This window comes from Protopterus annectens, chromosome 7.part0, assembly GCF_019279795.1.
Source record: "Protopterus annectens isolate FY-2018-M chromosome 7.part0, PAN1.0, whole genome shotgun sequence".
NCBI classification, from domain to species: domain Eukaryota; kingdom Metazoa; phylum Chordata; order Ceratodontiformes; family Protopteridae; genus Protopterus; species Protopterus annectens.
In genome coordinates this window covers 113,604,363-113,631,294 of record NC_056739.1, presented here as the reverse complement: position 1 = coordinate 113,631,294, position 26,932 = coordinate 113,604,363, and the positions used below count along the sequence as shown (strand labels likewise).

Below are 26,932 nucleotides of genomic sequence, written 5' to 3'. Positions count from 1 at the left end.
GAGTAGAGGGGCACAATGACCTCTCTTGATCTAGATGTGAACCCCTTCGTGATAAGATGGGCTATACAGAATGTCTTTCTAACCACTTTGGCAATGTGATTGTCAAAGGAGAGATTGCAATCTACTTGGGTCCCCAAATCCCTAATTACTTCTTCCGTACTTAATGGATTACCACCTATGTGGTAATTTGTGGGCAGTTTGTTTTTCCCAAACGGGATGATTATGCACTTTTTGGCATTTAGCTTTAGGCCATGGCTCTGGCACCAGTTATCCGTCTCTGTGAGACCTTTTTGGAGGATGCTTGTGTCAGCCGGCGAGTCAATTATGGCCCCCAGTTTGCAGTCATCTGCAAACTTTGTCAGCCATAGTCCTCCTGTGTTAGCCTGTACCTCAGAGAAATATATACCGAACAAGAGAGGTCCCAGGACTGAGCCTTGTGGGACGCCACTTGTAACTGGTTTAGAGTCTGACATGGCACCTGCAATTCTGACCATGTGGGTTCTATCCTAAGCCAGTTTGCAACCCATCTTGTGACATAGGGGTTGATATTTAAGCTGGTGAGCTTATTTATGATGCCCGAGTGGGGTATTGTGTCGAAGGCTTTTGCAAGGTCAAGGTAGGCTGTGTGGACTACCTTCCTTTCGTCTATGGCCTTGGTGACTGTTTCAAAGAAATTGACCAGGTTCAAGAGGCAAGATCTGCCCTTAACAAAGCCGAATTGGGTAGGATCCAGTATTTGGAGGTTCCCAATGTCTTTGTTTATGAGTTCCATGATGATACGCTCCATAGCTTTGCAGACCAGGCTAGTTAGGCTTATAGGGCGATATTTTCCAGGGTCTGTTGTGGCACCACCTTTATGGAGTGGAACCACTGTTGCAGTAAGCCATTCTTTGGGTATATATCCTGTTGTAAGGCTGAGACTGAACAGTGATTTTAAGTGAGGGTTCAGTTCTTCTTGGAGCTCATGTAAAACGCAGCCCGGGACACCGTCCGGTCCCATTGATGCTGTGTTTCTTGCTTTGGAGAGGGCAGCTCTCACCTGTGCATCTGTGATGTCAGGGAGGCTACACTCTGTTGGAATAGTCATTTGCTCATTTGGGGGGGGGAGTTTGCACTGAACCTGTCTGCCAGGATGTTGGCAATGTCTGTGAGTTCAGTGTATTTTTTGTCATTTTGCACCAACTCAGAGCATATCTGGGAGTTTCCACCCAGGTTTCTGACATAACTAAAGAAGGCCTTGTAATTATCCTTAGCGTCTTGTGCAATTTTTCTTTCGAAGCTAGCCTTAGATGATTTTATGAGGGATCGTAGTTTCTTGCTAGTACTGATCAGAGTTGCCTTCCCTTTCAGGGATTTTGCTCTATCATGTAGTAGCTTCCTCCTTCTGTTGTACAGCTTATTTATGGCTGGGGTCCACCAGACAGGTCTCCTGCCTTTGGAGGAGTGTGTCTTGGCTTTATTTGGGATAGCACGATCCATACATTCCTGTAGGTATCCATAGAATGCGTTTGTAAAGGATTCTGCAGTTTGGGCCGTATTTTCCACTGGCCCTGGGGCTTTGAAGGATTCCACCTCGGTTTTGAGAAGTGGAAAGTTTGCTTTTGAGAAGTTTTTGACCATGGTTTCCTTTGTTGGGGGTGGGGATGGGATATGGATGTCCATAGTGATTAATTTATGATCAGATCTTACCAATGAGGGGTATACCTCTGGTATGGAACATAGAGTCCCCATGTTGGTGATGATCAGGTCCAATATGTTTTCCCCTCTTGTGGGAGTGGTGACCAGTTGTTCCATAGCATTTGAGTTTATAAATTCTAGGAACCGTTGGGCTAGGGTGTTGGGGCTTGAGTAGTGCTCCCAGTCTGTGTTTGGGTAGTTAAAGTCACCCAATATAATGGTGTTTGGAGAGACGTTAATATTCTCCAGTGTCTTCAGGAAAGCCGAGTGGGGTTCCTGAGTTTGGGAGGGTGGTCTGTAGCAGGCTACAAACTGGAAGGCAGTTTTGCCCACTGTTAGTTGCACATGGATGGTCTCAGATGCTTCGTGCAGTGCCACTAGCCTAGAGGTAGGGGTATCTTTGATGAATATGGATACTCCCCCTCCTCTTGTGGTTCGGTCCGAGTTTTGGGGCCGAAAAGCATGGTATGAGGTAGTGCTGGGGTGCTCTTGGGAGCCTTGAACCAGGTTCCTGTTGCTGCACAGATATTGATATTCTCCATACTGAGGAGAGCCTCGAGTGCATGCATCTTGAGGTTTACACTTCTGGCGTTGAGCAGCATTACCCTTAGTTTCTTTTTCCTTGTGTTGTCTAAGGAGGTGGGTTTGTCTTTTGAGCCTTGCCTAAAAAAGGCACTATGGGGGAGGCAAGAGCCTTGGCCAGAATTAGAAAACCCAGGGGTGACAGGTGCAAGCCGTCCCTAGCGAAGCAACTTGGCTTGTCAAGCATGTTATCCCAGGCTAACAGACACTGGATCCCCTTTGAGTGACACCAATACTTTAGCCAATTGTTGAAATTGATCATTTTGTCTTTATACTGTGATATCATTCTTGGTGAGGGTAAGATGCTACTCAAGGTCAGGGTCATACCGGCCTGGGCCACATGATCAGAGAGCTCCTCTATGTCTCTTTTCATGTAATCCAGGGAGGTACGTCTCAGGTCATTCACACCAGCATGGACAATGATGGAGTCATGTTTGTACTTGCTTTGGAGTGACCTGAGTGCTTGTGTTATGTGGCGGATCCTGGCACCCGACAGGCAGCTTACAGTGACCTTCTCCTTGTTCAGCCTGGTGAGAGGGACGTCAGTGTGTCTGACAATAAAGTCACCTATTACAAGTGTATTAGGTGTGTTGTTTAGCCTTAAGGGCTGTGACTGTGTGGCACACTGACTTTGTGAACTATGTGATACGTGGGTATTGTTGTGGGGTAGCAGTTGCTTGGATGTCTGCTTTGGAGGTCTCTGTTGCTTGGGCAGATTTTTATTTAGAGCCTCCGAGTATGTTTTTGTGTGTTTATGTGTTTGGTTTGCTGTTGCGATAGGTCTATGTGAGACTGGATTTGTGGTGTGTGTGATTACCTTCTCCTCCAGACTGACTGTGCCAGTACTATGTTGAGAGAGCTCAGCCTCCAGTTTGGCTATATAGTTGCATCTCTCACATATATGAGTAAGGAGAAGGTCACAGTAAGCTGCCTGTCGGGCACTAGAATCCGCCACATAACGCAAGCACTCAGGTCTCTCAACAGCAGGTACAAGTACGACTCAGTCATTGTCCACGCTGGTGTCAACGACCTGAGACGTACCTCCTTGGACTACATGAAAAGGGACGTCGAGGAGCTCTCTGATGATGTAGCCCAGGCAGGTATGACCCTGACCTTGAGCAGTATCCTACCTTCACCTAGAATGATGCCACAATACAGTGATAAGATGATCAGCTTTAATAATTGGCTTAAATTCTGGTGTCATTCAAAGGGGATCCAATGTCTGTCTGCCTGGGATGACATGCTGGACAAGCCACGCTGTTTCTCGCAAGGGACGGCTTGCACCTGTCACCCTGGGCTTCGGATATTGGCAAAGGCTCTTGCCACCCCATAGTGCCTTTTAGGCAAGGCTCAAATTCTAAACCTACCACCCTAGAACACCAAAAGGAAAAAACTAAGGGTAATGCTGCTCAATGCCAGAAGTCTCAATCTCAAGATGCACTCGAGGCCCTTCTCAATATGGAGAACATCGATGTCTGTGCTGTGACAGAAACCTGGTTCAAGGCTCCTGAGAGCACCCCAGCACTAACAGGTTTCACCTCATATCATACGTTCCGGCCCCAAAATCCGGACAACACCAAGAAAGGAGGGGGGGGTGTCCATATTCATAAAGGACACCCACACCTCAAGGTTGGTGGCAACGCACGATGCATCGGAGACCATCCAGGTGCAATTAACCATAGGCAAGAATGCTCTGCAATTTGTAGCATGTTACAGGCCACCCTCTCAAACTCAGGAACCTCACATGGCCTTCCTGAAAACATTGGAGCCGATAAATGTATCTCCAAACACCATCATACTAGGTGACTTCAACTACCCTAATATAGACTGGGAACACTACTCAAGCCCGAACACTCTAACCCAAAGATTCCTGGAGTTCATAAACTCAAATGCCATGGAACAACTAGTCACCATCCCCACAAGAGGTGAAAACATACTTGATCTCATCATCACGAACATGGGATCAAAATGTTCAACACCGGAAGTATACCCCTCACTGGTGAGATCAGATCATAAACTAATCTCGCTGGAGGTCCTCATCCCGCCCCCACCTGAAACAAAAAGACCACAGTGAAAAACTTCTCAAAAGCCGATTTCACACTTCTAAAAACTAGTGTGGTCTCCTTTAAGGCCCCTGAGCCAGTGGTAAACATTACTCAAACCGCTGAATCACTTACAAATGCCTTCTACCAGCACCTACAGGACTGCATGGATCAGGCAATCCCAAACAAAACTAAGACTCTCTGTACCAAAGGCAAGCGTCCAGTCTGGTGGACCCCAGCCATAAACAAGCTCTACAACAAAAGGAGGAAGCTACTACAAGATAGAGCAAAATCCTTGAAAGGTAAGACACCTTTGATCATTATAAGTAAAAACTAAGAGCTCTCATAAAATCATCCAAGGCAAATTTTGAGAGAAAAATCGCCAAGGACTCTAAAGACAATCATAAGGCCTTCTTTAGCTATGTTAGAAACCTAGGAGGAAACTCCCAGATATGCTCAGAATTAGTTCAAAATGATGTGAAAATTACTGAACCTACACACATTGCTAACATACTGGCTGACAGGTTCAGTGCAAACTTCTCCCCCTCCCCAAAGGAGAGATATCTATTCCAGAGGATTGTAGCCCCCAAACATCTCCAACGCCCAGGTGAGAACTGCCCTCACTAAGGCAAAAACACAGCATCCATGGGACCGGATGGTGTCCCCGGCTGTGTGCTTCATGAACTCAACGAGGAATTAAACCCACAGTTAGGACAGCTGTTTAATCTTAGCCTCACCTCAGGATACGCACTCAAGGAGTGGCGCACGCGACTGTGGTCCCACTTCATAAGGCGGTGCCTCCACAGACCCTGGAAATTACCGCCCATTAGCTTGACAAGCCTTATCTGCAAAGCCATGGAGAGGATCATAATGGAACTCATAAATAAAGACATAGGAACTTGCAGACTTTGGATCCAACCCAGTTTGGCTTTGTCAAAGGCAGATCCTGCCTCTTAAACTTGGTTGACTTTTTCGAGACAGTCACCAAGGCCATTGATGAGGGAAAGGCAGTCCATACAGCCTACCTCGACCTGGCAAAGGCCTTCCACACAATACCCCACTCGGGTATCATCGAAAAACTCATCAGCTTGAATGTAAACCCATACATCACAAGATGGGTTGCAAACTGGCTAAGCGACAGAACCCACAGGGTCAGAGTTGCTGGAGCCATGTCAGACTCAAAGCCTGTCACAAGTGGTGTCCCACAGGGCTCAGTCCTGGGTCCACTCTTGTTCGGCATCTACTTTTCTGAAGTACAAGCAAACACAGGAGGGTTATGGCTGACAAAGTTTGCAGATGACTGCAAACTGGGCGCCATAGTCGAAAACACATCTGACACAGATATCCTCCAGAAGGGCCTCACAGAAACGGATAACTGGTGCCAGAGCCATGGCCTGAAGTTAAACGCCAAAAAATGCATAGTCATACCCTTAGGGAAAAACAAGGTTACCCCTAGCTACCATATAGGTGACAATCCACTGAGCACAGAAAAAGTCATCAGGGATCTGGGGACCCAAGTTGACAGTAGTCTTCGTTTGACACTCATGTTGCTAAAGTAGTTAGGAAAACCTTCTATATCGCCCACCTGATCATGAAGGGATTCACATCTAGATCAAGGGAGGTCATCGTCCCCTGTACTCATCACTCATTAGACCTATGATTGAGTACAATGCCCGTTCGAATGTATCTGACCAGACACCTGATGCAGCTTGAAAGGCCCCAAAAGTTCCTCACCAAAAGGATAAAGGGTCTCAAAAATATGTCTTATGCTGCCCGACTGAAAGAACTCCAGCTTTATTCAGTCTCATACCGCTTGCTCAGAGGTGACCTGTGCCTGACATATAAGGCCATGTCAAACCCAGAATTGATGAATATGCTTCACCTCAAAAAATCTAGATCCCTCAGAACCACAAGGGCGGGAGACTTAAACCTTGACACGGTTATAAATAGAACGTGCTGGAGGGACAGATTCATCACCCAGAGACTCCCTATGCTGTGGAACAAAATCCCGGTACATGTGAGGCAGAGCACCTCGCTGGCCTTGTTCAAGAGGAATCTTGACCAATGGATGGGAGATCGCAGATATACCCCAGGGATTACTTCAGTGTCACTGCTTGACAGAGGCACAGAAAAATGATAGGCATAGTTTTTATTCAAACTAAAGGGGTGGCGAAAGCCACATAACTATGGGCTAGGCTTATAAATGCCCTTGGGCAGATAGCCTAGTATGAACCTATGAACCTATGAACCTATATTTGAGCTTGTTGGGAAAAGGAGAGGGTGGTCTGTGTACATAAGGCAGTTGTAACATTGCCTCAAAATTCCCATATTCACCAGCTGGACTGGAGAGTAAACCTGAAACTGACTTTTGGACATGCCAGAATAGTATAAGGAATTACTTTTTGACTTGATCAAAAAGGACCAATAGGGAGCCAAGTACTTAAAGGGAGTATAAGAGGGTGTAGTGCTTTAGTTTATTAGTGCTTACTTATAAGACACTTATCCTCGCTACTGCTGGTTTTAGAAGGAAAATAGAGTGCTTACTTTGAGGTTTGGAACAGTTCTAAGGGAAAAAGTGAAGAGCAGACTTTGTGGAGCCGGGAATACTTTAAACCTGATTAAGCGGCGCTGCCCGATGCTACAAACGCACAAAAGAGGGTTTTAAGAGAGGGGAGATCAAGGAGTTTGGAATTGACCCAAAATGGCCAGTAAAACTACAGTTTCTAGGCAGTAACCACTCCCACAGGGGCAGGCAGGCTGTTCAGTGTTTACCACTGCCACTGATGAACACAGAGACTTCCCTTTAGCCCATGCAAGCAATGGCCTCCAAGAAACTTACAAACAGTTCAGAACAGCAAATCTGTAACTAAACTTTTTTTTAAATTTCAGAAAGTGGGAAAAAAGCAAGATTTTTTTGTTTTTTTTTTTGTTTTGTTTAAAGATAGCAGAGATACACAAGTAGCAACAAGTTAGAACAGTGCAATAAATGACCCCACACTGGACCTTAAGGGTAAATAGATACTTCCTCTCTTGCACTGACCTCTATAATGAAATCTAATCAGCCTATAAACTGGTTGTACATAAATTAATTCCTCAACTTTTTGTGTATTTTAGTACATTTGTGTGCTCATGCAGCTTGTTTTGCTATGTACCATTTCACTGTTATCTGTTGTTGATTATTTGCCTGTGGACCAGGTCATGACTGAACAAAGTCCATGTAAGATATTACATTAATTTGCTTATAAAGAGATCAGTGCCCACAGCAGGGTCAGAGTCAGGTATAATGGGGACAGAAGTGCAGTGCTCATTTTCAAACAGTCCTTTCTGAATGGGGAGAGTGATGCACGTTCATGGTCAGAGTGTCCTGTGTAAATAAGAGGTGCATTACATTATGTGCAGTCAGAATCTAAGGTGTGAACCTGTAGAGCTTTGTACTTCCCAAGGTCAAAGAGTTAGTTGTTAATAGGAGGTGCAATGTTGTATACATTTTTGGACAGCCAGCTCTCAGTTGGAAAAGAATTCCTTTCTCTAGGGCTAGAAAGAAGGTTAGATGTTAAATGTGGAGAAAGTTTTATTTCCAGACATTAGGGAATGGCCTGTGCTTCAGGAAATAAATGCAGATAACTTTAGTGTTACATTACCTGAATCTTTGTGCTCTTCTGGCTAAAGCAGCCCGTGGATGACTTGTCTTTAGTATTAATAGTGCTTCTGCTCATTCCAAGCTGTGAGTACTTGTTTGGTACTTCAGTATCTACATGATAGGATAAGTTGTGCAGGACACAAACACAGTTTTCTATGGACTGAAAAAAAGGAAAATAATATATTTAAATTTACTGTCCATGTTTAAATTAACATACATACATTTAATACACGGTTATTTTTGTCATGTGTGCATTAAACACAGATATATGTACAGTTTATATAAATGTATACTATTGATCTATCTGTATGAATGCTTTCTTTGCATTTCAGAGGGCCAAGTAGATTTGGGGTGTGAAGCACACACATTTGTTTACAGTGTATTAATTCCATTGGGGATTTACTATGTTCTAGTCTTTAGCACAGGAGAAAGGAGTGTCTTGCTGGCTTTGTTAATGTGATACATTACCTCTAAGCCTATGGGGAGTGTGACCTTTTAATAAGTAGACATGTCCAGGTAGACAATGCCATTTTTACAGTTAACATTCTCAGTAAGAATTCCTTCATCAAACAAAATAAGTTATTGGACTAATTAAGTTAACCAAACCAAATGTTAGGTAAAAGTAGCCTCCCAGGCTAAGGACAACCACAAGGCATTCTTCATCTGTGTCCAAAACCTGAAAGGCAATACACAGTAATATGCTGAACTAACTGTAAAGTTAGACATCTGTATTGCATTGAAGGATATAGCAAATATACAGGCTGATAAATTAATCTTCAGTTTTACCCCTCTTCCCCAGCCACCTCTCAAGAAATGCCCCAACCATAGCTCCATGAAATATCTCTAGGGAACAGGTCCTCATTGCACTCTCCAAAGCTAAAAACATTGCAAGAATGGGACTTGATAATATTCCAGAATGCTTCCTTAATAGCGTAAAATATGATCTGTTGGGGCCACTAGAAGCATTATTCATTCATAGTCTCCAAACAGGGTTCATGCCAAGCAAATCGGGTCTACAGCTGTTATAAGGCAGGCCATCTACAGACGTGTAAAAGTACTGACCCATAAGTCTGACTAGTCTCATTTGCAAGGCTATGGCAAGAATAATCATGGATATGATAAATAATGACAAAGGAAACCTTCAGACATTCGACCAAGTAAGTTTGGTTTCATCAAGGGCAGGTCTTGCCTACTCAACCCGGTGATTTATTCAGGAACATCAGCAAAGTAATGGATGAGGGCAAAATGGTGCATACTGCCTACCACAACCTGGCCAAAACATTTGATCCAATACCCACTTAGGCATTTTAGACAAGCTCGTGAAATTAGGTATAAATCTCAACATCACCAGCTGGATAGCCATCTGGCTCACTGACCCGACAAAGGAAGTCAGGATAGGTAAATCTACCTTGCGGAATCCCACAGGCTGCCTCTTTTTGAAATTTATTTCTCTGAAGTCAAGGCCAGTGTCAAAGGTCTCTGACTGGCCAAGTTCACAGATGATTGTAAATTAGGTGCAGTCACAGAATCCACCAAAGACACAGACAGTGTCCAAGAAGGCCTGAGACACAATAATAATTGGTGTCAGAGTCATTGTCTAAATCTTAGAGCCAGAAAATGCATAATAGTATCTTTCAGAAAGGCAACCACCCCTGGCAGTTACTCCATTGATAATGTGCACCTAAGATTTGCTCAAGGGATTTGGGAATGATTGTAGATGGTGACTTGGCATTTGACCATCAAGTGTTTACTGTAGTAAGGAAATTATTCTACGTTATGCAACCTGTAATGAAAGGTACGGGATCCAGGTCCAAATATGTCCTTGCCCTGGTGTACTCGATCCTCATTAGACCAGCCATTGAGTACAATTCCCCTTTGGTATTTACCTGATAAGGCATATGCAACAACTGGAGCGTCCATAGAGGTTTCTCACAAAAATAATACATGGTGTAGATAACATATCCTACGAGGACCACCTCAAAGCCTTAGCCTTCTGCTCAGTCTCCCATAGACTGCTTAGAAATGATCTACGGCTGGCCTTCTAAGCATCCACTGGATCCATCCCTTATGGACCAAATGCATATCTGCAAAACAAATGACATTAGAAACACCCTATCTAGGGACCTAAACCTCGTCTGCAACATAAATAAGCCATGTTATAGGGACAGCTTTGTATCTCAGAGACTACCCTTTTACTGGAACAGACTTCCAGCCATGTGAAGCAGAATTCTTACTTGCACTTATTCAAGTACAACTTAGACCACGGGATGGGGCACCGTGAATTTGTGTCTGGTCTGCCACCTGTGTCCCTATTAAAAAGAGGAAGTTTGTAAATGCTTTATTACCCATACCCAAGCTGTGCCCCCAGTAAAATGATTGGTTGAAAAACCTGCCACATGTAGTTGGGAAGCATGGCGAGGTTTAAAAAGACCCTTTAGGGTAATTAGCCTAGTAATTACCTATGAACTTATGAATGCTGATGGCCATCATTTAATATCTGTGAATATATTAGTTACCTCACTTAGATTATGCATCCAGCCCACACTGCACTTGGCCATTACATCCACTACTTCCATTTGGGTTCCCCTGCCACCATTAAATTGTGGAGCAAGGATTTTATTATTTTATGTTCTTCCTGTAATTCCAGCACCCTCCCTAGGCAAAGTGTGTACATATTGTTTCCAGTGACAAGCTGGCATTGACTTTTGCACACAGTACAATCATCTGCAATGCCCACCCTCTGTTTGAACTAACATTTCTTGCTGTACTGAAGCTCCTTTTGATTTCACCAGGGTTGCTGCTGCTGCTGCAGTGGGAGTGAAGAATGCCTGCTGTGGCAAAGGAATGCAACTGGTCACAGGTACAGGAAAGATGCCTTAACTCGGTGACAACACCCATGTAATTAAGCAAGTAACTGAACATTCTGATGATGATGTCTGTGTCATTGTAGGTCTGCCGCAGTACAAACAGATATCCCTAAATGAAAGCAATCTGCTTTTCATTTTGCTGGTACCATGGAAAGGAAAAAAGCACATTACCTTTTCATCTGGAATGTTGGCATTTACACAGCTTTGGACATAGTATGCTAAAGAATCAATCAACCCTCTACAGTTGCGTATCGTCTGTCGACCAGACTGCTCAGCAGAACTGAGATTCCTGTAGATAACAAGGGAAATAAAACAATGATATATTTATAATTAAATAAAATTGGGAAGAAAGCACGCCAAGAAATCATTAGTCTATCTTAATTCCCTGATAAATCGTACAGTATACTGCCTACCCGAGACCATCCCACTTACTACGTTTGCACACATTGCTGTGCTAGAAACTGATAATATGCCTTTTATTCCACCTCAGATATTCTTAAAATGTCACCACTTTTATCTGCTATCACTTGTTTCACATCAATGTAACTTTTTTCTGAAAAAGAATACTTCCTTTATGTTATCAAGTGAACAGTTATTCTGTTCTGACACTGTGTACTTGTGTATAAGCAAATGTAAATTGGTTAAAGTTTGCCTGATACATTTTTTAAGAAAAGTGAAGATGTCACATGTTCATGTCTCCACTACTATAGAGAAGTGAAAATGCGTAACGCATTTGTAATGTAACTTCACTACTCCATAGAGGGCCAGACATGGGGATTTAGCTTCAGTGCTGATATCTATTGCTGCATCATGTCCACTCAGTCTTTAAATATCTTAATAAAAGGATATCTAAAATGGTCACTATTCATGTAAGGAGGATGTTCATGGTGGATCTATACTGTTCTATTCCCAGTGTGTCCTAACATCCTGTTTGTTTTTCTTTGTTATTGTTAAAGTATTCCAGGACTTTCAGTGAGTCAGCAGTGATCATTTTAAATTCACATGCCTTAGCTATAGTGCAGGATTTTATACCACTCCCTAGTTTCTTAGTGTTCAGCCCTGGGTTGTTTCTTTCCTAGATTTCACTACCTTACTGGGAGTGGTGAAGGTACAACTGATGCTGCATACCTTTACCAAGACTGACAGTCTATATCCAGTGGTCACATGAGAGCTTCTTGTACATGAAGGTGCCTAGGTCTGTAATCACAGTGCCTGTTTTAAGGGGCTGTCATCTATATGGTATTTGTGTGGGAGTTTGTTTCACAAACTGCAGGATGCTATATTTTTGGGCTTTTAGCTTTAGGCAACACAAATATGTATGAGTTAGGCCATTTTGGAGAAGGAGTATCTTCAGGTCTGTTGATGTCAGCTCTAATCATAGTCATCCCTGAACTTGTTAGATAGAAGAATTTGATATCATATTAAGCATCAAAGAGGTAGAGGCTATGTGCTTCCAAACCAGATCCCTGTGGTACACAGCTGGTGTTGTCTTGTGGATGAGTGCATACCGATGTCTACTTGGCAATTCAGCAGGTTACATAGGGATTTTATATTGAGTTTGACAAATTTGTCAGTCATGCGTGAGTGTAAAGGATAGTGTCAAAAGTTTTAGCTAAATTGATGTAAGCTGCGTGAATGGAGCTACCCTCATCTGCTGCTTCTGTGACTGTTACAAAGAAGTCAACCTGCTTCAAAAGTTTTAGCTAAATTGATGTAATCTGGGTGCGTGGAGCTACCCTCATCTGCTGCTTCTGTGACTGTTTCAAAGTCAGCCTGGCTTAACAGGCATTTGCAAAGCCAAATTGAGTAGGAAACAGGAGCTCTAGGCTCCCTGTTCCCCTTTTCATTAGGCTCACAATAACACATTACATCCTCTAGCAAACAATGCTGGTAAGGATAATAGGTTTATAGATGCCAGGGTCTTTAGTGGGGTCTCCCTTAAGGAGAGAAACTACTGCAGCTGTTCTCCAGGTTTCTGGTATTCATTCAGTGTAGAAACTGTGGTTGAATAGTTTAAGGAAGAGGTCCTATTGGGAGTGTTTTGTATGACCAGGAAACAGCCCAGCTTGTTATCTGTATACATAGAAGTGATGTTTTTGGATACACAGCTGAATACTTTGTATTGTGTGGTTTGGAGACAATAAAGGGGAGAATTTCGAGCTGAATTCATTTATAAGGATATTAGCTACACCCTTAGGGTTTGAGTCAGTGATGACATTAGAGCTAAGCTCTGTGTAATACTAGGTATTATTTCTGGTGTTTTTACATAATTACAGAATGTTTTGTGGTTATCATTTGATGATTTGGCAATCTTTAATTTATAATTAAATCTGTAGGATTTGACCTTGCTCCTCAGTTCTTTAATACTTTTGAGGGTGAGTATAGCATGCAGATTTTTTGTTCTAGGACTGTGAGCTTTTTCGTGTTATGGTAGTTTCCTTACAGCTGAGTTCCAGAAGAGGGGTTTGTTTTTAATCTTGGTTTTGTGTTTGTAGTGAATAGGAACACTGTGTAAGAGATGAAATGAGAGTATAAACATTGGGTGTATGTGGCAGTGCTAGCTATAGGATTGATGATTGTTGGTCTCAAGTCATTAGCAAGTGCAAGGAACTTTGCTTTGGAGAAGTCTATAAACAGTTGGATTTGTCATTGACATGTACTGAGATACTGTGGTGCATAAAACAGTATGGTGATCTGATTTAAGCACTGAGGGTTTGTCAGTGGGCAGGGAGCAGATGGGCAGTATTTTAGTGAGGATAAGGTTGAGTATGTTGATGCTTCCACTGGGGTAGGGTACTGTTTGTTTTGAGAGAGAATTTGCATAGCTAAAGCCAAGGTAGCATGGATGTTCTATTTTGAAAAGGGGTTACTAAAAGTTCCCCTAGAAAGATGGCATTTAGGCTAATGGAGTTGGACTGTGCTTTGTCAAGTTATGCTTTGTGATTTGCAGGTTTCATGAACAGGATTCTGTAGTGGGCAAGGATGTATTATGAGATCTTATTTACAGATACTTGGATATGAAGGAGTACAAGGACACTGTCCTCTTTGATTACTCTAGAGGTGATAGAATTTCAAATAAAGGCAAACATGTCACCACCAGAGTTACATCTATGGGCTTAAATGAGTGGTAGACAGAAAATCTAGAATTCTGTAGCAACACAAATGTCCATGATTTCCAGAGTTAGAAAGGACTTGAGGGGGGACATTTTCTTATTTAGGTTTCTAGAACTGAGCAGTGCCACACTGTTATTTACATTTACTAAGCTGGTAGCCTGAGTACACTTCACATTGGCTATAAAAGGCACCGTGAGAGCAGAGAATGTGCTAGTATGCAAAAGCCCTGGTGAGATAGGTATAGGCCATCCCTGGTGAAGCAGTCTGGAAAGTACAGTTGTGTACACTTACCATAAATGTAGATGTTCGAGTGTATTGACTGTTGCAGTCATTACATTTGGGTAATCCTGCTGGCAGGTTGCCCTCAGCCGGCCTGAATTCCAAAGTCTTGGGTCCTGTGTCGGCTGCTGTCGCCCCTTCCCTGAAGTCAGGTCGTCAGGGGTATAAAAGAAGTAGCCAATGCCATTTTCTTCAGTCTTTCTTGGCTCACATTGAACCCCCTTGGAATTACACCAATATATAAGCCAGTTATTAATGGCATTAATGTTTTATTCCAGCCTTAAAGATATATTCAGGGAGTTCCATCATGTCCGTCTTTTTATATCAGCTAAGGGGCTGCACTGTCACTGCATGTTATTCACACCCACGTCAGTGCTGACCAGCTGTGAGTAGTTGCATCGGTTTGATACACTGTCTATAACAAGTATATTACCATACTGAGTGGACTGCTTTTTACAGGCTGTAGGACTTGTCCAAACCACTCTGCTAACTATTGTTTGTGGTGGGGGTGGAAGAAGCTGTATGTGCTGTGAAATGGGTGTTAAAGTGTTCCTGAGGTTTGGCTGCAGTAGACATGTCTACAGTGCTGCACCTAAGAGGATGGTTAAGGTTTTTGGAAGTGATTTTTTTTGTTTTTAATCACCTCAGCATAGGAAGGTTTTATGTTTGCTTGTGGTGCACAGGTGTGGAGTTAGTATTGGTACTGATAACCAATTCGTGTGAGATGTTTGTTACATGTGGACTTATGTGGTAATAGCAAATAGTTGTGAGAAACCATGTGACAGTTTATACCATGCCACATGGTGCAGAATATTGCGAAGCTGGCAACAGATGAGTTAGAGACTGACTGTGGGCCCATGGTTTATCTCAAAACACCTGGTAGCACATGATTATCTTCATACTGATCACTACCGCAGTAGCCTAAGCTATATGGGTTATATCCTGCAAGTAATAGCCGGCCTGCTTCCAAAGCTTCAGGGCACCTTCCATGTCCCCAAACCATCAGTCAGTTCAAACTGAGCTGACTAAAAAGACAGGTTTGGGTACTAAGCCCTTCATTGCTGCTATTGAAGAGAGAGCTCTTTTGCGGGCTTTTGAGGATAGTCTGCTTGTGCTGTTCTTTGACGGGCAGGATTAATTTCCATTGCAGAAGAACCTTCAACATTAAAAAAGTATTTGTTTTACTGTATGTTCCTGTTTAGGAAAGTAATTTTTAAGCTAGGAGTTTGTGGCTGTCTTCTCAGAGCCTTCTATAAGATATCAAGAAGGAAATTTTGAATTCTCCCTTGGAAAGAGATTTAGTATTTAGTATTTAGACTGCTGTAAAGGTTTTCAAAAAGTATGATGACAGAAGTAAGTTAATTAAGAGAATCTCTCATTTTTTTCACCCCCCTCCACTAAATTCACCAAGGGATTATTTGCTCTCTTGTCCAGTTGTGGCAAGAGACAAAATAAAGTCTCAGCAGAATGCTGGTAGCAGATAGTTAAACAACAATGGCAGTGAGGTTCCAGAAAGTAAACAGGAGCATCCCAGAACAAAAGACAGTCAAACAAATCAGAATGACTATGTAAGGGACCTTGTCTCTCTCCTTCCACCACCAACACCCTGGGAGTTCCCTATCCCTACCAGAAAGTTTGAATCTCCGTTTCTCTCTTTGGCAACAAATTGTTTTTGATAAATGGATGCTGAATGTGATCCATCTTGTGATACAGATGACAGTGGGTGAAAATTCCTCCTTTTTGAGGTATTGCTTTTCATCTGCCAGGCCAAATCTTCTTTTACTTCCTGTCTTGTATCATATGCTGTCTCAGGCGGTAATAGAAGCATTTCATCCTCTTCAGAGAGGGAAGAATTTTACTCACTAATATTTTTGGTGACAATAAAAAAGAAAAGTCCAGGAGACCAGTTCTGGATCTTTATTTTCTGAATCAGTTTGAGATAGTGCACATGTTCAAAATGCTTTCACTTTCACAACTTGTTACCCCTTTCTTACTCATTTGAGTTTTTTAGTAAACTTAGGTTTGAAAGATGTATATCATCACATTGCAGTTCATCCAGTTTTGAGGTTTTTTTTATGGTTTTGTATATTTGGGTCGCAGTTTTCTGCCTAACCCTTTGGGCTATCCACTGTTCCAAGGGTATTCATGAAGAGTCTAGCTCTTGTTATAGCCCATTGCAGGCCACAGGGTATTCACATTTTTCAATATTTAGACAACCTACTTACCTTTGCAAAGTCTTTTTGAAAGGGTCAGGAATCTCTCACCTGGATAAAAGATCTCCTACACTCCACAGGCTGGAATTCCAAGAGAACATTCATACGTCTTCTTTTGACTCAGTCACACTAGATTTTGTTTCTAGGGTGCTTGCTAGTCAGCTCAGTACCAAGACCTTTTCTTCCACAGGAAAAATGCATCTGTATTTAGATCTATCTATCCCAGGGTTTTCAGTGCAGACTTCCTGGCCATTTGGCATAATGGTTAAGGTCTTTGCCTCCCATGCACAAGGTACACTGTTTGAGTTTGACCTCTGACCAATGCTTGTTTAGAGTTCACATGTTCTCCCTGTGTCTTTGTGGGGTTTCTCCCACCTAAGAAAAATGTGATGAGTGTTTCCACCTCAAACAGACATAGAACTGTGGGTAGTAGCGCAGATTTTAGATGGTGCCCCACGGGGGAAGAGTTTTGTACAGACAAACCACTTTAGGCATCTGCTGTGGTGCACAGTATCCTCAAGATAGGAGAACATGGATCACAGACTGAGTGTCGTGACAGAGCTAGCCCATACCTCTCAACCTCTTAGAGCAAAAAGTCTAGACAAAGCCTAAAATGATGGAGGGACAAATAGGGACAGATTTTAAATATTGCTCCTACAAACTTAGAAAGTTGATAAAATAATAGGTTTTGCATTAGCACAAATTTGCTGAAGGCTGTGGATTCTTAAACTCAAATGTTTGTCATTATTTAATGACTTCAATCCTCAGCTACTTGCCAGAAAAGTACAGATTTTATGAGGAACACACCAAAAATATGAGGCAAAAATCTGGACATTCTTTAGAAATCTGTACAGTTGAAAGGTATGGGCTAGCCACTCGACAGTGTAAAAATATGGCTGTAGGTGATCTGGTCATATTAGCAAATGTCATCAAAATGGACATGGGTATTTGCCAGTGTTAAGGACCTGGCCTATGCCAAGGACCCATACTAATGATGGAAAGGGTGTATGTGCTCCTATTGAGCAGTGTGTTACTACCATAAAGCCAGCATCCCTGGGCCAATAGGCTACTGGTTGATCAGTGTCCAGTTGCCTAGCATGGGTTACCTGGGATAGCTCTGTTGAGTGAAAGCTGGACATAAAACCAACCAACCTGCCAAACACGAATTAAGAATTGCCACACTCATTGTAGGTTCACTGACAGGACGAGGTTTGGAAGTGGGTGACGTGATGGTAAAGAGGAGGCTGGACATCCTAAATACCTAGGAGATGAGGTGGAAGGGCAGTGCAGCAAAGCCACTTGGCTTGGGATCAAAAGCCAACTACTCAGGAGGAGGACAGGCTAGAATTGGTGTGGGTATTGTAGTAAGGGATATGCTTCAGAAGACCGTGAAGGATGTTGTGATGCCTCTCCTCTGGGCCAGTGATCAAGGAGCCTCAGTCCTCACCACAGACGCTGGTGAGGGCCATTCACTTGGAACAAAGATAGATACACACAATATTTTCAGATGCAGCTCTCTGCACCAATCATAATTTCCCTTAAGAGCACACAGGGAGCACACTCAGTCCTGGGACTGGGTTTCCCTCTCACTCTTTCTTAACAGGCCCCCAAATAAGACTCTCCACTGACACAGCTATAGATTTGAGCCCTTAGCAGAGTGTTCAAGCCAAGTCCTCCACCACCCTCTTTGTGAAACCTGTGCTGTGTGTCCCTGCTCCATGTAGCTGACAAACACACACTTTGAGATTTGATTTTTACACACAGACACACACCTGGGAAAGGCTGGCACATATGTACCAGCTATGCCCCCTCTGCCCAAACTATAAGATAGATACTGCCACCAGAATACTCCAAAGCCACCTACTCTAAGGCTGTTAGAAGGGTACCCAATTATACTCAGTAAAATTAATACTAATACAAATGGTAGTGTTTGACCAATGCAGCAAGGCTTAAAGAAGTGACCACGGTGTCACCAAATAAATATAAGTACTGTCAAAGGTTAAAATATTCTCTAAAAAGACCAGCCACAATGAAAAGTTTAAATATATTTAATAAATAATAAAATAATATGAAAATACTAAAAATCTATTTACAGTACACTCCAGAGTTTTAGTCATAGGAAATATTAAAAATAACACCAATGGAAAGATTCACACAGATACAGAAAAATAATACTTAACTAATCTCACTATATGTTTCTGACTGATCTAAAGAATTATTGTCCCCTAATCCAGTTATTATTGCAAGGCAAGATGAAGTAGGTGAGTGGACCTTCTTTGTCAGATTTCAAAAGCTGATTGCCTTGAGACTTCTTTCTCATCTAGTATTATAGCATCTTTTCAGTGCTGGATTACAGAATGACATTGCATACATCTGGTCAGCTAACTTCTGGTTCCTACACTATCCCCTTTACTAGAAACTGAACCAGAATCTAGCACATATATGTCATAATACACTCACATATAGCTTTGCTAAGATGTGTTATAGCATCTGGAAGCTATAAAACCATTTCAAAACCTTTCTCCCTTCCAGGGTAGCAGTTAGTTCTCCCCTATGGACACTACAGTAGGACAGTAGAATTCCTAGTCCTGGTTTTTACAGACATTTTGTCTCTGGGTGCAATCAGAACTATAAGATACAATCTTTATGGCTTAAACCAGGTCATGTAATTTTAGACTATTTTTCAAAGTTAACTGGACTGACATTAACCTCTTCTCTTCTACAGTATATTAATTTCAGCAGTTACATATTGTATTTATTTTTTGTCCAGCAGGACCCATTGTTGGTACATTTTTAACCAATCAGGTTTACAAATACATTTTCAACACAAGCACCTGTACAAGTCAGTTTGATATACAAATGACATACAGTTCTTTACAAAAGTCCAGCTAGCTATATTGGCATATGTTACAAATCCACTGCTCTACTTCTGGCATAGCTGGCAATACCTCACATCATCACAGATGTCATCAGAGTTAGTGACAAACTAATGGCAATCGGACTCCAGTATAATGATAGAGCAGAATTCATAATCTCAGCCTATGCCTCTCAGCAGGGTTGTGATAGTGAGGAAAAAAGTACATTCAGAGAGCAGCTGCAGGAAATACTAGGAAAAGCAGGACAAGAGGAATTGGTGTTGATAATGGGTGACCTGAATGCACATATTGGGACAGACAGAACAAGATATGAGGACAACCTAGATCCACATGGGAGGGGAAATAGGAATAAAGAAGGGGAGGCCATTCTAGACTTCTGTCTGGCAGCAAATGGCTTCATGGTAGCCAACACATGGTTCAGAAAGAGAGACAGTCACAAGATCACATACAAAAGTAGCCAACATGCAACTCAGGTAGACTCCTTCCAGGTAAGGAAAGGGCACTGGGGTAGAATCAGCGATTGCAATGTCAACCACAGTGACAGAGTCGGTCCACAGCATAAACCACTGATTGCCACAATCAGCTGCAGGCAGTGGACAGAGAAGGCTATAAGGTCAACAGAGACCAGACTGAAGATCTGGAAGTTGACTGGAGAGACAGAACAGTCCAAGGAATTACTCAGAGCTATAGCACCTCACAAAGAAGAGGAAATAGGTGGAGTTCAGGAAGAATGGTAGTGTCTCAAAACAAAATGTGTAAGGGCTACAGAACAGATATGCAGCTGAGCCAGGTGTGGAAATGAGGTACATAGGGAAAGCTGGTGGTGGAATACAGAAGTACAGGAAGCCATTAAAAGAAAGGAGGAGTGCAGGAAAATGTGGGAGATAGAAAAGACAGACCAGGCTATGAAGGAATACTGGTTGACTAACAAAGAGATTAAGAAAGGAGTTGCAGTGGTAAATAAGGCATCAGAAGCACTCTACCACCTTATGGAAAGTGACTGAGTGGATGGCACAAAGAAACTTTATCAGGTTGCAAGGCAAAGACAGAAAGATAAAGAAGATAATCTGACACCCTTCATAAGGAATGCCAGTAACAGACTTCTCAGCAGTCTACAGGGCAACAAAGACAGATGGAAGGAGTACTTCTAGCAGCTTCAGAATGAAGAAAACTCCATAAAAGCTGTACTGTCCCAGACACAGCGCATGGTGAGAGAAGAGGTAGAGACAACCCTAGAAGAAGAACAGCAGTAAGGAAAATAAAGTCAGGGTAAGCAGCAGGCTCAGATGAAGTCACAGCAGATATGATCAAGATGTTGGGTGAAATAGGGAAAAATGGCTGCTAAGGGTACTCATAGCAGTTTGAAAAGAAAGGCGTATACTAGCTGATTGGAGAATAAGCATACTAGCTCCAGTGTTCAAGAATAAAGAGGACAATTCATAACTGTGGACGTATGAAATGCCTATCACGCTATATGAAAGCTCTGGAGAGGGTGACTGATAAACGAATGTGCAGAGTAATAGAAAGTTAGATGGGAAGTGAGTTGTACAGATTGAAGTCAGGATGCAACACAACTGACCCAATGTTTGCAGTGAGACAGATACTTTAGAAGAAGCTAGAAATGAGGAAAGAGTCCAATTGGGCATACCCAGGCTTGGAGAAAGCTTATGACAAGGCCCCAAGAAAGCTGATTTGGGCAGTCCTGCATTGGTTTGAAGTCTGAAAAACATTGTTAAAGTTAGTGCAAGTTATGTTTGAGGATCCAATGACTCAAGTACAAGCAGTGTTTGGTCTTACAGAGGAGTTCCAAGGGGGAGTGGGTGTGCATCAGGTTCAGTTCAGAGCTCACTATTGTTCATATTAGTGATGGACTACATTAGCAAACAGGTCAGAGGGGACAGGTCAACAAAGCTTTTGTATGCATATGACTGCTCTCTCAAAGGCAAAAAATACAGCCACCACAGGACCCAATAACATCCCAGGCTGCATCCCACATGAATTCTGGCAGGAACCTGCAACACCATTAGGTGCCCTATTCAACCAAAGCCTGAGTACCGGCTCTGTTCCACTTGAGTGGAGGACAGGCACTGTCATCCCTTTACACAAAGGTGGAGCGTCCACCGATCCAGGAAATTATAGATCCATTAGCCTAACTAGCCTGATCTGCAAGGCCATGAAACAGATTGTCATGGACCTCATTAACAAGGACATTGGCAACCTCCAAACACTCGATCCCATACAGTTTGGCTTTGTCAAGGGGAGGTCATGCCTGTTAAATTTGGTTGGGTTTTTTGAGACAGTCACCAAAGCTAAGAACAAGGGTAAGACAGTGCACACCACCTACCTTTACCTGGCCAAAGCCTTCGACATTATTCCCCACTCTCTAAACTAGGCATCAATCCATATATTACCAGATGGGTAGCTAGCTGTCTCACTGATAGAACCCACCTAGTCAAAATAGGGGAAGCCACCTCTAGCAGTAGACCCGTATCGAGCGGCGTACCCCAGGGTTCGGTCTTGGGGCCTCTGTTATTTGGGATATACTTTTCTGAGGTGCAGGCCAATACCAGTGGGCTATAGCTGTCCAAGTTTGCAGATGACTGCAAGCTGGGTGCTGTCATCAATTCCCCTAGTGACGTGGACATCCACCGATGGTCTCACCCAAACAAATGACTGGGGCAAGAAACATGGCCTCAAGCTGAATACAAAAAAATGCATCATCATCCCCTTTGGGGAGAGTGATATCCCCACAAATTATCACATTAATAACAACGTCCTAAGCACGCAGTCAGTCGTGAGGGATTTGGGCACCTAGATTGATAGCAACTTGACTTTGGACCACCATGTTGCTTCCATTGTACAGAAAGCTTTCTACATGCCCCACCTCATAAGTAAGGGTATCTCACCCAGGGACAAGGAGGTCATAACATCCCTGTATTCTTCCCTTATAAGGTCCATTATTGAGTACAACATCCCAGTCGGCATGTACCTTGCAAACACATGCAGCAGCTGAAGAGACCACAGAGGTTCCTCACCAGGAGAATCCAGGGCCTCAAAAATCTACCATACACAGATAGGCTGAAAGCCATATCCCTCTACTCTGTTTCATATAGACTCCTCACAGGTGAACTCTGTTTGGCATACAAGGCAATCTTGGACCCTGCCTTGATGGGACTGCTGCATATCCGCAAGTCAAGCTCCACTCGAGTAACCCATACACGCAGCCTCAGCCTGGTCTGTGACATCAATAGGACTTGTTGGCGGGACAGATTGTGGTCCCAGAGAGTCCCCCATCTGTGGAATAGACTTCCTCTCCACGTCAAGCAGAGTACCTCTTTATCCCTTTTTTAAGTACACCTGGATAACTGGATGGGAAATAGAAAATACATCCCTAGGATTCCACCCGTGTCCCTGCTGGACAGGAGCATTAGGTGCTGATTTGTCTATACATGAGCTAAACTGTTGGCTAAGCTTATAAGGGCAAAAATAACCACAGAAACTGGAACACTGCAACAGATTTATTCCGGTACCTCGGCGAAATGCCTTCAAAGGAATAAAGTACAAGCACATGTTGCAACTATTTATATTGTGCAAACTGCAATTAATCAATTACAAAAAGTTAATTGCAGAGAAAAAAATGACCAAAGTATTTAAAGAGACATTATATATGACAAGCAAATATAAGTGAATATAAACATTTGACACTAAATCCATATAGAGAAGATGTCTAATAATCAAAGAAAAACATTGAAATGCAACATAGAAAATTGCAACAGCAAAAAATGCCAATATCATTAAATAGTAAGATTTACTTCCAAATTCATACCCCTAGGTCTCAAAGTACCAAATTTTAAAATGAAGCTGCTCTCTAACTTCAAAAGATTTTGTAAGCAATTTACACCATTAAGCTTATAAGGGCCTCAGGGCCAATAGCCAAGTAACTTCCTATGAACCTGTGTGGCATTACAGGCAGGCTGTGAGCAAGAACTTCAGCAAAGGGGAGGGGAATGGAATGCAAAACTGAAGGCACATGAGATTAAACTGAGTACAGATAAGACAATTGTAATGGCAGCAAATGGGGGAATCAGAAGAAGCTGAAAATTGGGATAGAAGGGAAAACAGTGGAATGGATTAATAGCTTCAGGTATCTAGGAGGGAAAGTTGATGAGAAGGGAAATCTGAATTGGATGAGGAGGTCAAATCTAGAATCAGAGGGGCTGCAGCCAACTGGCACAGTGTGCCGGGGGTAGTATATGACACTAGAATGCCAAAGAAGCTGAAAAGTAAGGTATACAAAAATGTGGTATGACCAGTACTAATGTATGGTACAGAAACCTGGGCAGTAAAGGCAAAGCAGTTGAACAAGCTAGAGGTGATGGAGAGATGAAGTGCCTGAGATGGGTGGTAGGATGCACACTGTAGGACAGAGGTAGAAATGAGGACATAAGAGAGGAAGCCAAAGTAGCTCCAATTACAGAAAAGGTCAAAGAAAACAGACCACAATAGTTGGGCACATGTGCAGGAAAGCAGAAGATGATCTGGTGAAGATGATTTGGGACAGACAGGAAGAAGGCAAGAGGAAACGAGGGTGTTCAGCAAAGAGGTGGCTGGTTTGTGTGAGATAAGACCTGCAGCAGTCAGGCATGAGTGTCAAAATGTAGGAAAGTATCATTGAATAGGGAGTGATGGCAACAAGTGACATGACATCCTGACCCCATGTAGAAAATGGGAAAAAGGGAGGTTGATGATGCTTACCTTCTGTCACAGATATCGAGTCTCATTGCTTCCGTGTTTCTGATGATACGTCTTGCAAGACAGCACATGAGAAAGATACAGTGGTATCTGAAATCTCTTTGGTCCCTGTATCAACACCCATTTTCTTTTCAAATCACAGCTCTGTGATTTGTGAAAAGGGAAATCACTTGGTGGAGACATCATATTTCTCAGAATCTTAAGTCTCCCATTCCCCAGTCTTATTCCAAAACACTCACAACAGATGCCTCAGACTTTGCTTGGGGAGCAGTGTGAATGGGTATAAAAGCAAAGGATCTTTGGGACAAAAATGACAAATCAAAACACACAAACATAAAAGAGATGCTAATTGGTATAAATGCTCCCAACTCTGAACCATGTGGTCCCTGGGACTTCAAGTGGTTACAGACAATATCACAATGGTGTGGAACAAAAACGAGCAAGGGGAACCAGATCATGTTCATCATATTGATTACTGCTACAGCAGCCTTAGCTATAGGAGTTATATTGTGTACATGATAAAACAAACAGACAGCTTCCAAACCATCAGGGCACGTCCCATGCACCCAAACCATCAGTCAAGCTCAAGATGAGCTTAATAAAAAGATAGGTGTGGGTGCCAAGCCCTTTAGAGTTTTCCTGTCATTGAAAAAGGTACTCTTTTGCGGGTTTTCGAGGATCGACTCTCAGCTTGTGCTGTTCCTTTGCTGGACAATTAGATTTCATTTGGGGAAAACCCTCCGCATTAAAAAAAATATTTGTTTTTTGTACTCTCCTGCTTAGGAGAGTTATTTTTAAGCTAGGAGTTTCTGTTTTAACGGACTGTCACGAGACTTTACTTTTAAATGGGAATGCAGTTTTTCCTTGTCAGTTTAAAAGTTCATTAAAGTAGTTGAACACCGTTGTTTGTGGAAAAATTATTTTGGGGGCTGGCAAAGTGTTCTAAAGAGCTTTGTTTTTCTGTGAAAAAAGGGACTTTTAAAAGCTTAATTTTTGCTGGGTTTTGCTGCTTGTTTTCTCTGGGAAATAGGCACCATTTTTGGTTAACCATGGAACAAACTACTGGTTGCACAGTCAGTCCTCCTTCCAGCCACAAAAAGAAAAAGATAAGCAAACAGCCTTTGCCATCACATCAAGCTGGCAGTTTGCCTCAGACATGGGTGGGCGACTCTCCTGTGGTCATAAAGTATTCATCAGACATCTTATCTTTTACTCCGAATCCCTCAGGTGTAAGCACCTACAGCCAGCCACTTTGGACTGGGGGTAAGCCATGTCCTTTGCAGCTGTTATGGGCAAGGAGAACCACTCCTGTTGGTCCTGGGAGAGAGAACAAGGGAGAATTCCCTGTTTTGTCAGAATATTATCTGCATTTCTGGGGAAGCTGCTGTCCCCATTAATAACACTGTTGGATGTATTTTCCTGTTAAAAAGAAACAGAAAACTAAACGTGCATCTTCTACTCCTTAAATTTCCTTGGACAAGAGTAATTTACTGGGTCTGGTTCAGGGTTTTTTCAGGCTAGTTATACGTCTTATAAGGTGGTTTCTGGTAAAAGAAAGACTGATATCTCTTCCTGAAGTGATTCAAGTTTCTGAATCTGGACAGGAAAATTTGAAGAGAAAGATACAGGGTTTTATCCTCAGTTTTCTGGTTCAGACTCAAGAGGAGAGCTCAGTTTCTGATTCTCCCTGTGTTTTTTTTTCCCTAAGATTATTTCCAGAATGTGCCAATGGTTTCAGTGGGAGAACACGGACATTTCTTAGTCCCTTAATAAATAGTATGAGCGGTTACAGAAAGTATCCAGAACTTTCACAAATTCTTCCAGTTCTGTCACTATTGGAAGAGGTGTGTATTACTACCTGTAATTTTTCTGATAGTCAGCCTGATACCCTTAAAAAGGCAGATAGAATGTATAAATTCCTGAACATTTTATGTTCTATTCCCAAACCTAACCCAGCAGTTATACCTTTAGTTAATCCTATTGCTACTAAACATTTAGTTAATTCCAAGTCTACTCTTTATAAGAATGGGAAGATGCATGATGATGAACATGGGAAAAAAGTGTATTCTTCTGCAACTTTCATTTTCAAAATTTTAAATGGACAGGCTTGTATATTAAAGTTTATTTTGAACTAATTGTGAAAGTATGCGGAATATTTTGTCTGAAGTTGTTTCTTGTGAGGAAAAATCTGCTTTAATTTAATTTATTCCATTTTACGTCACAACTTGTTTACGGTGTGTGTATAACTCAGCGGGTACTTTTTCTAAGACTTTGACCACTGGTACTGTTTACAGGAGATTTGCCTGGCTGCATTCTCAGGATCTCTCAAATGGTATGAAAAATTAGATAGAAATTTAATTTTTGGTCTGTCTGCTGCAGAGGTTATTAAAAAGTGTGATGAAAGGGGTAAACTGATCCAGGAAATGTCTATGATTTGTCAACCCTACTTTCCAAATTGTTCCGAGATTCTGTACCTCCCCACACATTTTTGGCAAAAAAACAAAATAATACTCTCAGCAAAATTAGGTAAACAGACATTTAAGGAGAGAGAATGCCAAGAAATAATTCAGGACTCCCCGACCAAAAACAGTCCCAGCAAGAAAGAATGACTATTTAAGGAGTCTTGTTTTCCTCATCCTCTCTGGCAGTTCCTCATCCTCTCTGGCAGTTCCTTTTCACTTCCATAAATTCTAAATCTTCACTTTTCTCTTTGGCATCAGATAGGTTGAGAAAAATGAGTTCTGAAGATCATTCATCAAGAATACAGGTGGCAGTGGGTGAAAATCCCTCCTTTTCAGGTGGCAATTCCTCATCTTCCAGACCAGACTCTTATTTCCACCTGTTTATGACTTGCTTTTCCAGGAAGTGATAAAACCAGTTCCCCCTTCCC

At 42.3% G+C, this 26,932-nt stretch overlaps 1 protein-coding gene across 1 annotated transcript in view; it reads right to left on the bottom strand.

The window, feature by feature from the left end:
* The window catches only part of PKP1 (plakophilin 1), an 833,005-nt gene that overhangs the window by 331,001 nt on the left and 475,072 nt on the right, over positions 1 to 26,932 (bottom strand). The window contains exons 7-8 of the mRNA XM_044076546.1: positions 10,980 to 11,097; positions 7,943 to 8,101 (exon numbers count right to left, since the gene is read on the bottom strand). Of these exons, the coding sequence (XP_043932481.1) occupies positions 7,943 to 8,101; positions 10,980 to 11,097 (277 nt within the window). The remainder of the gene's footprint in view (positions 1 to 7,942; positions 8,102 to 10,979; positions 11,098 to 26,932) is intronic.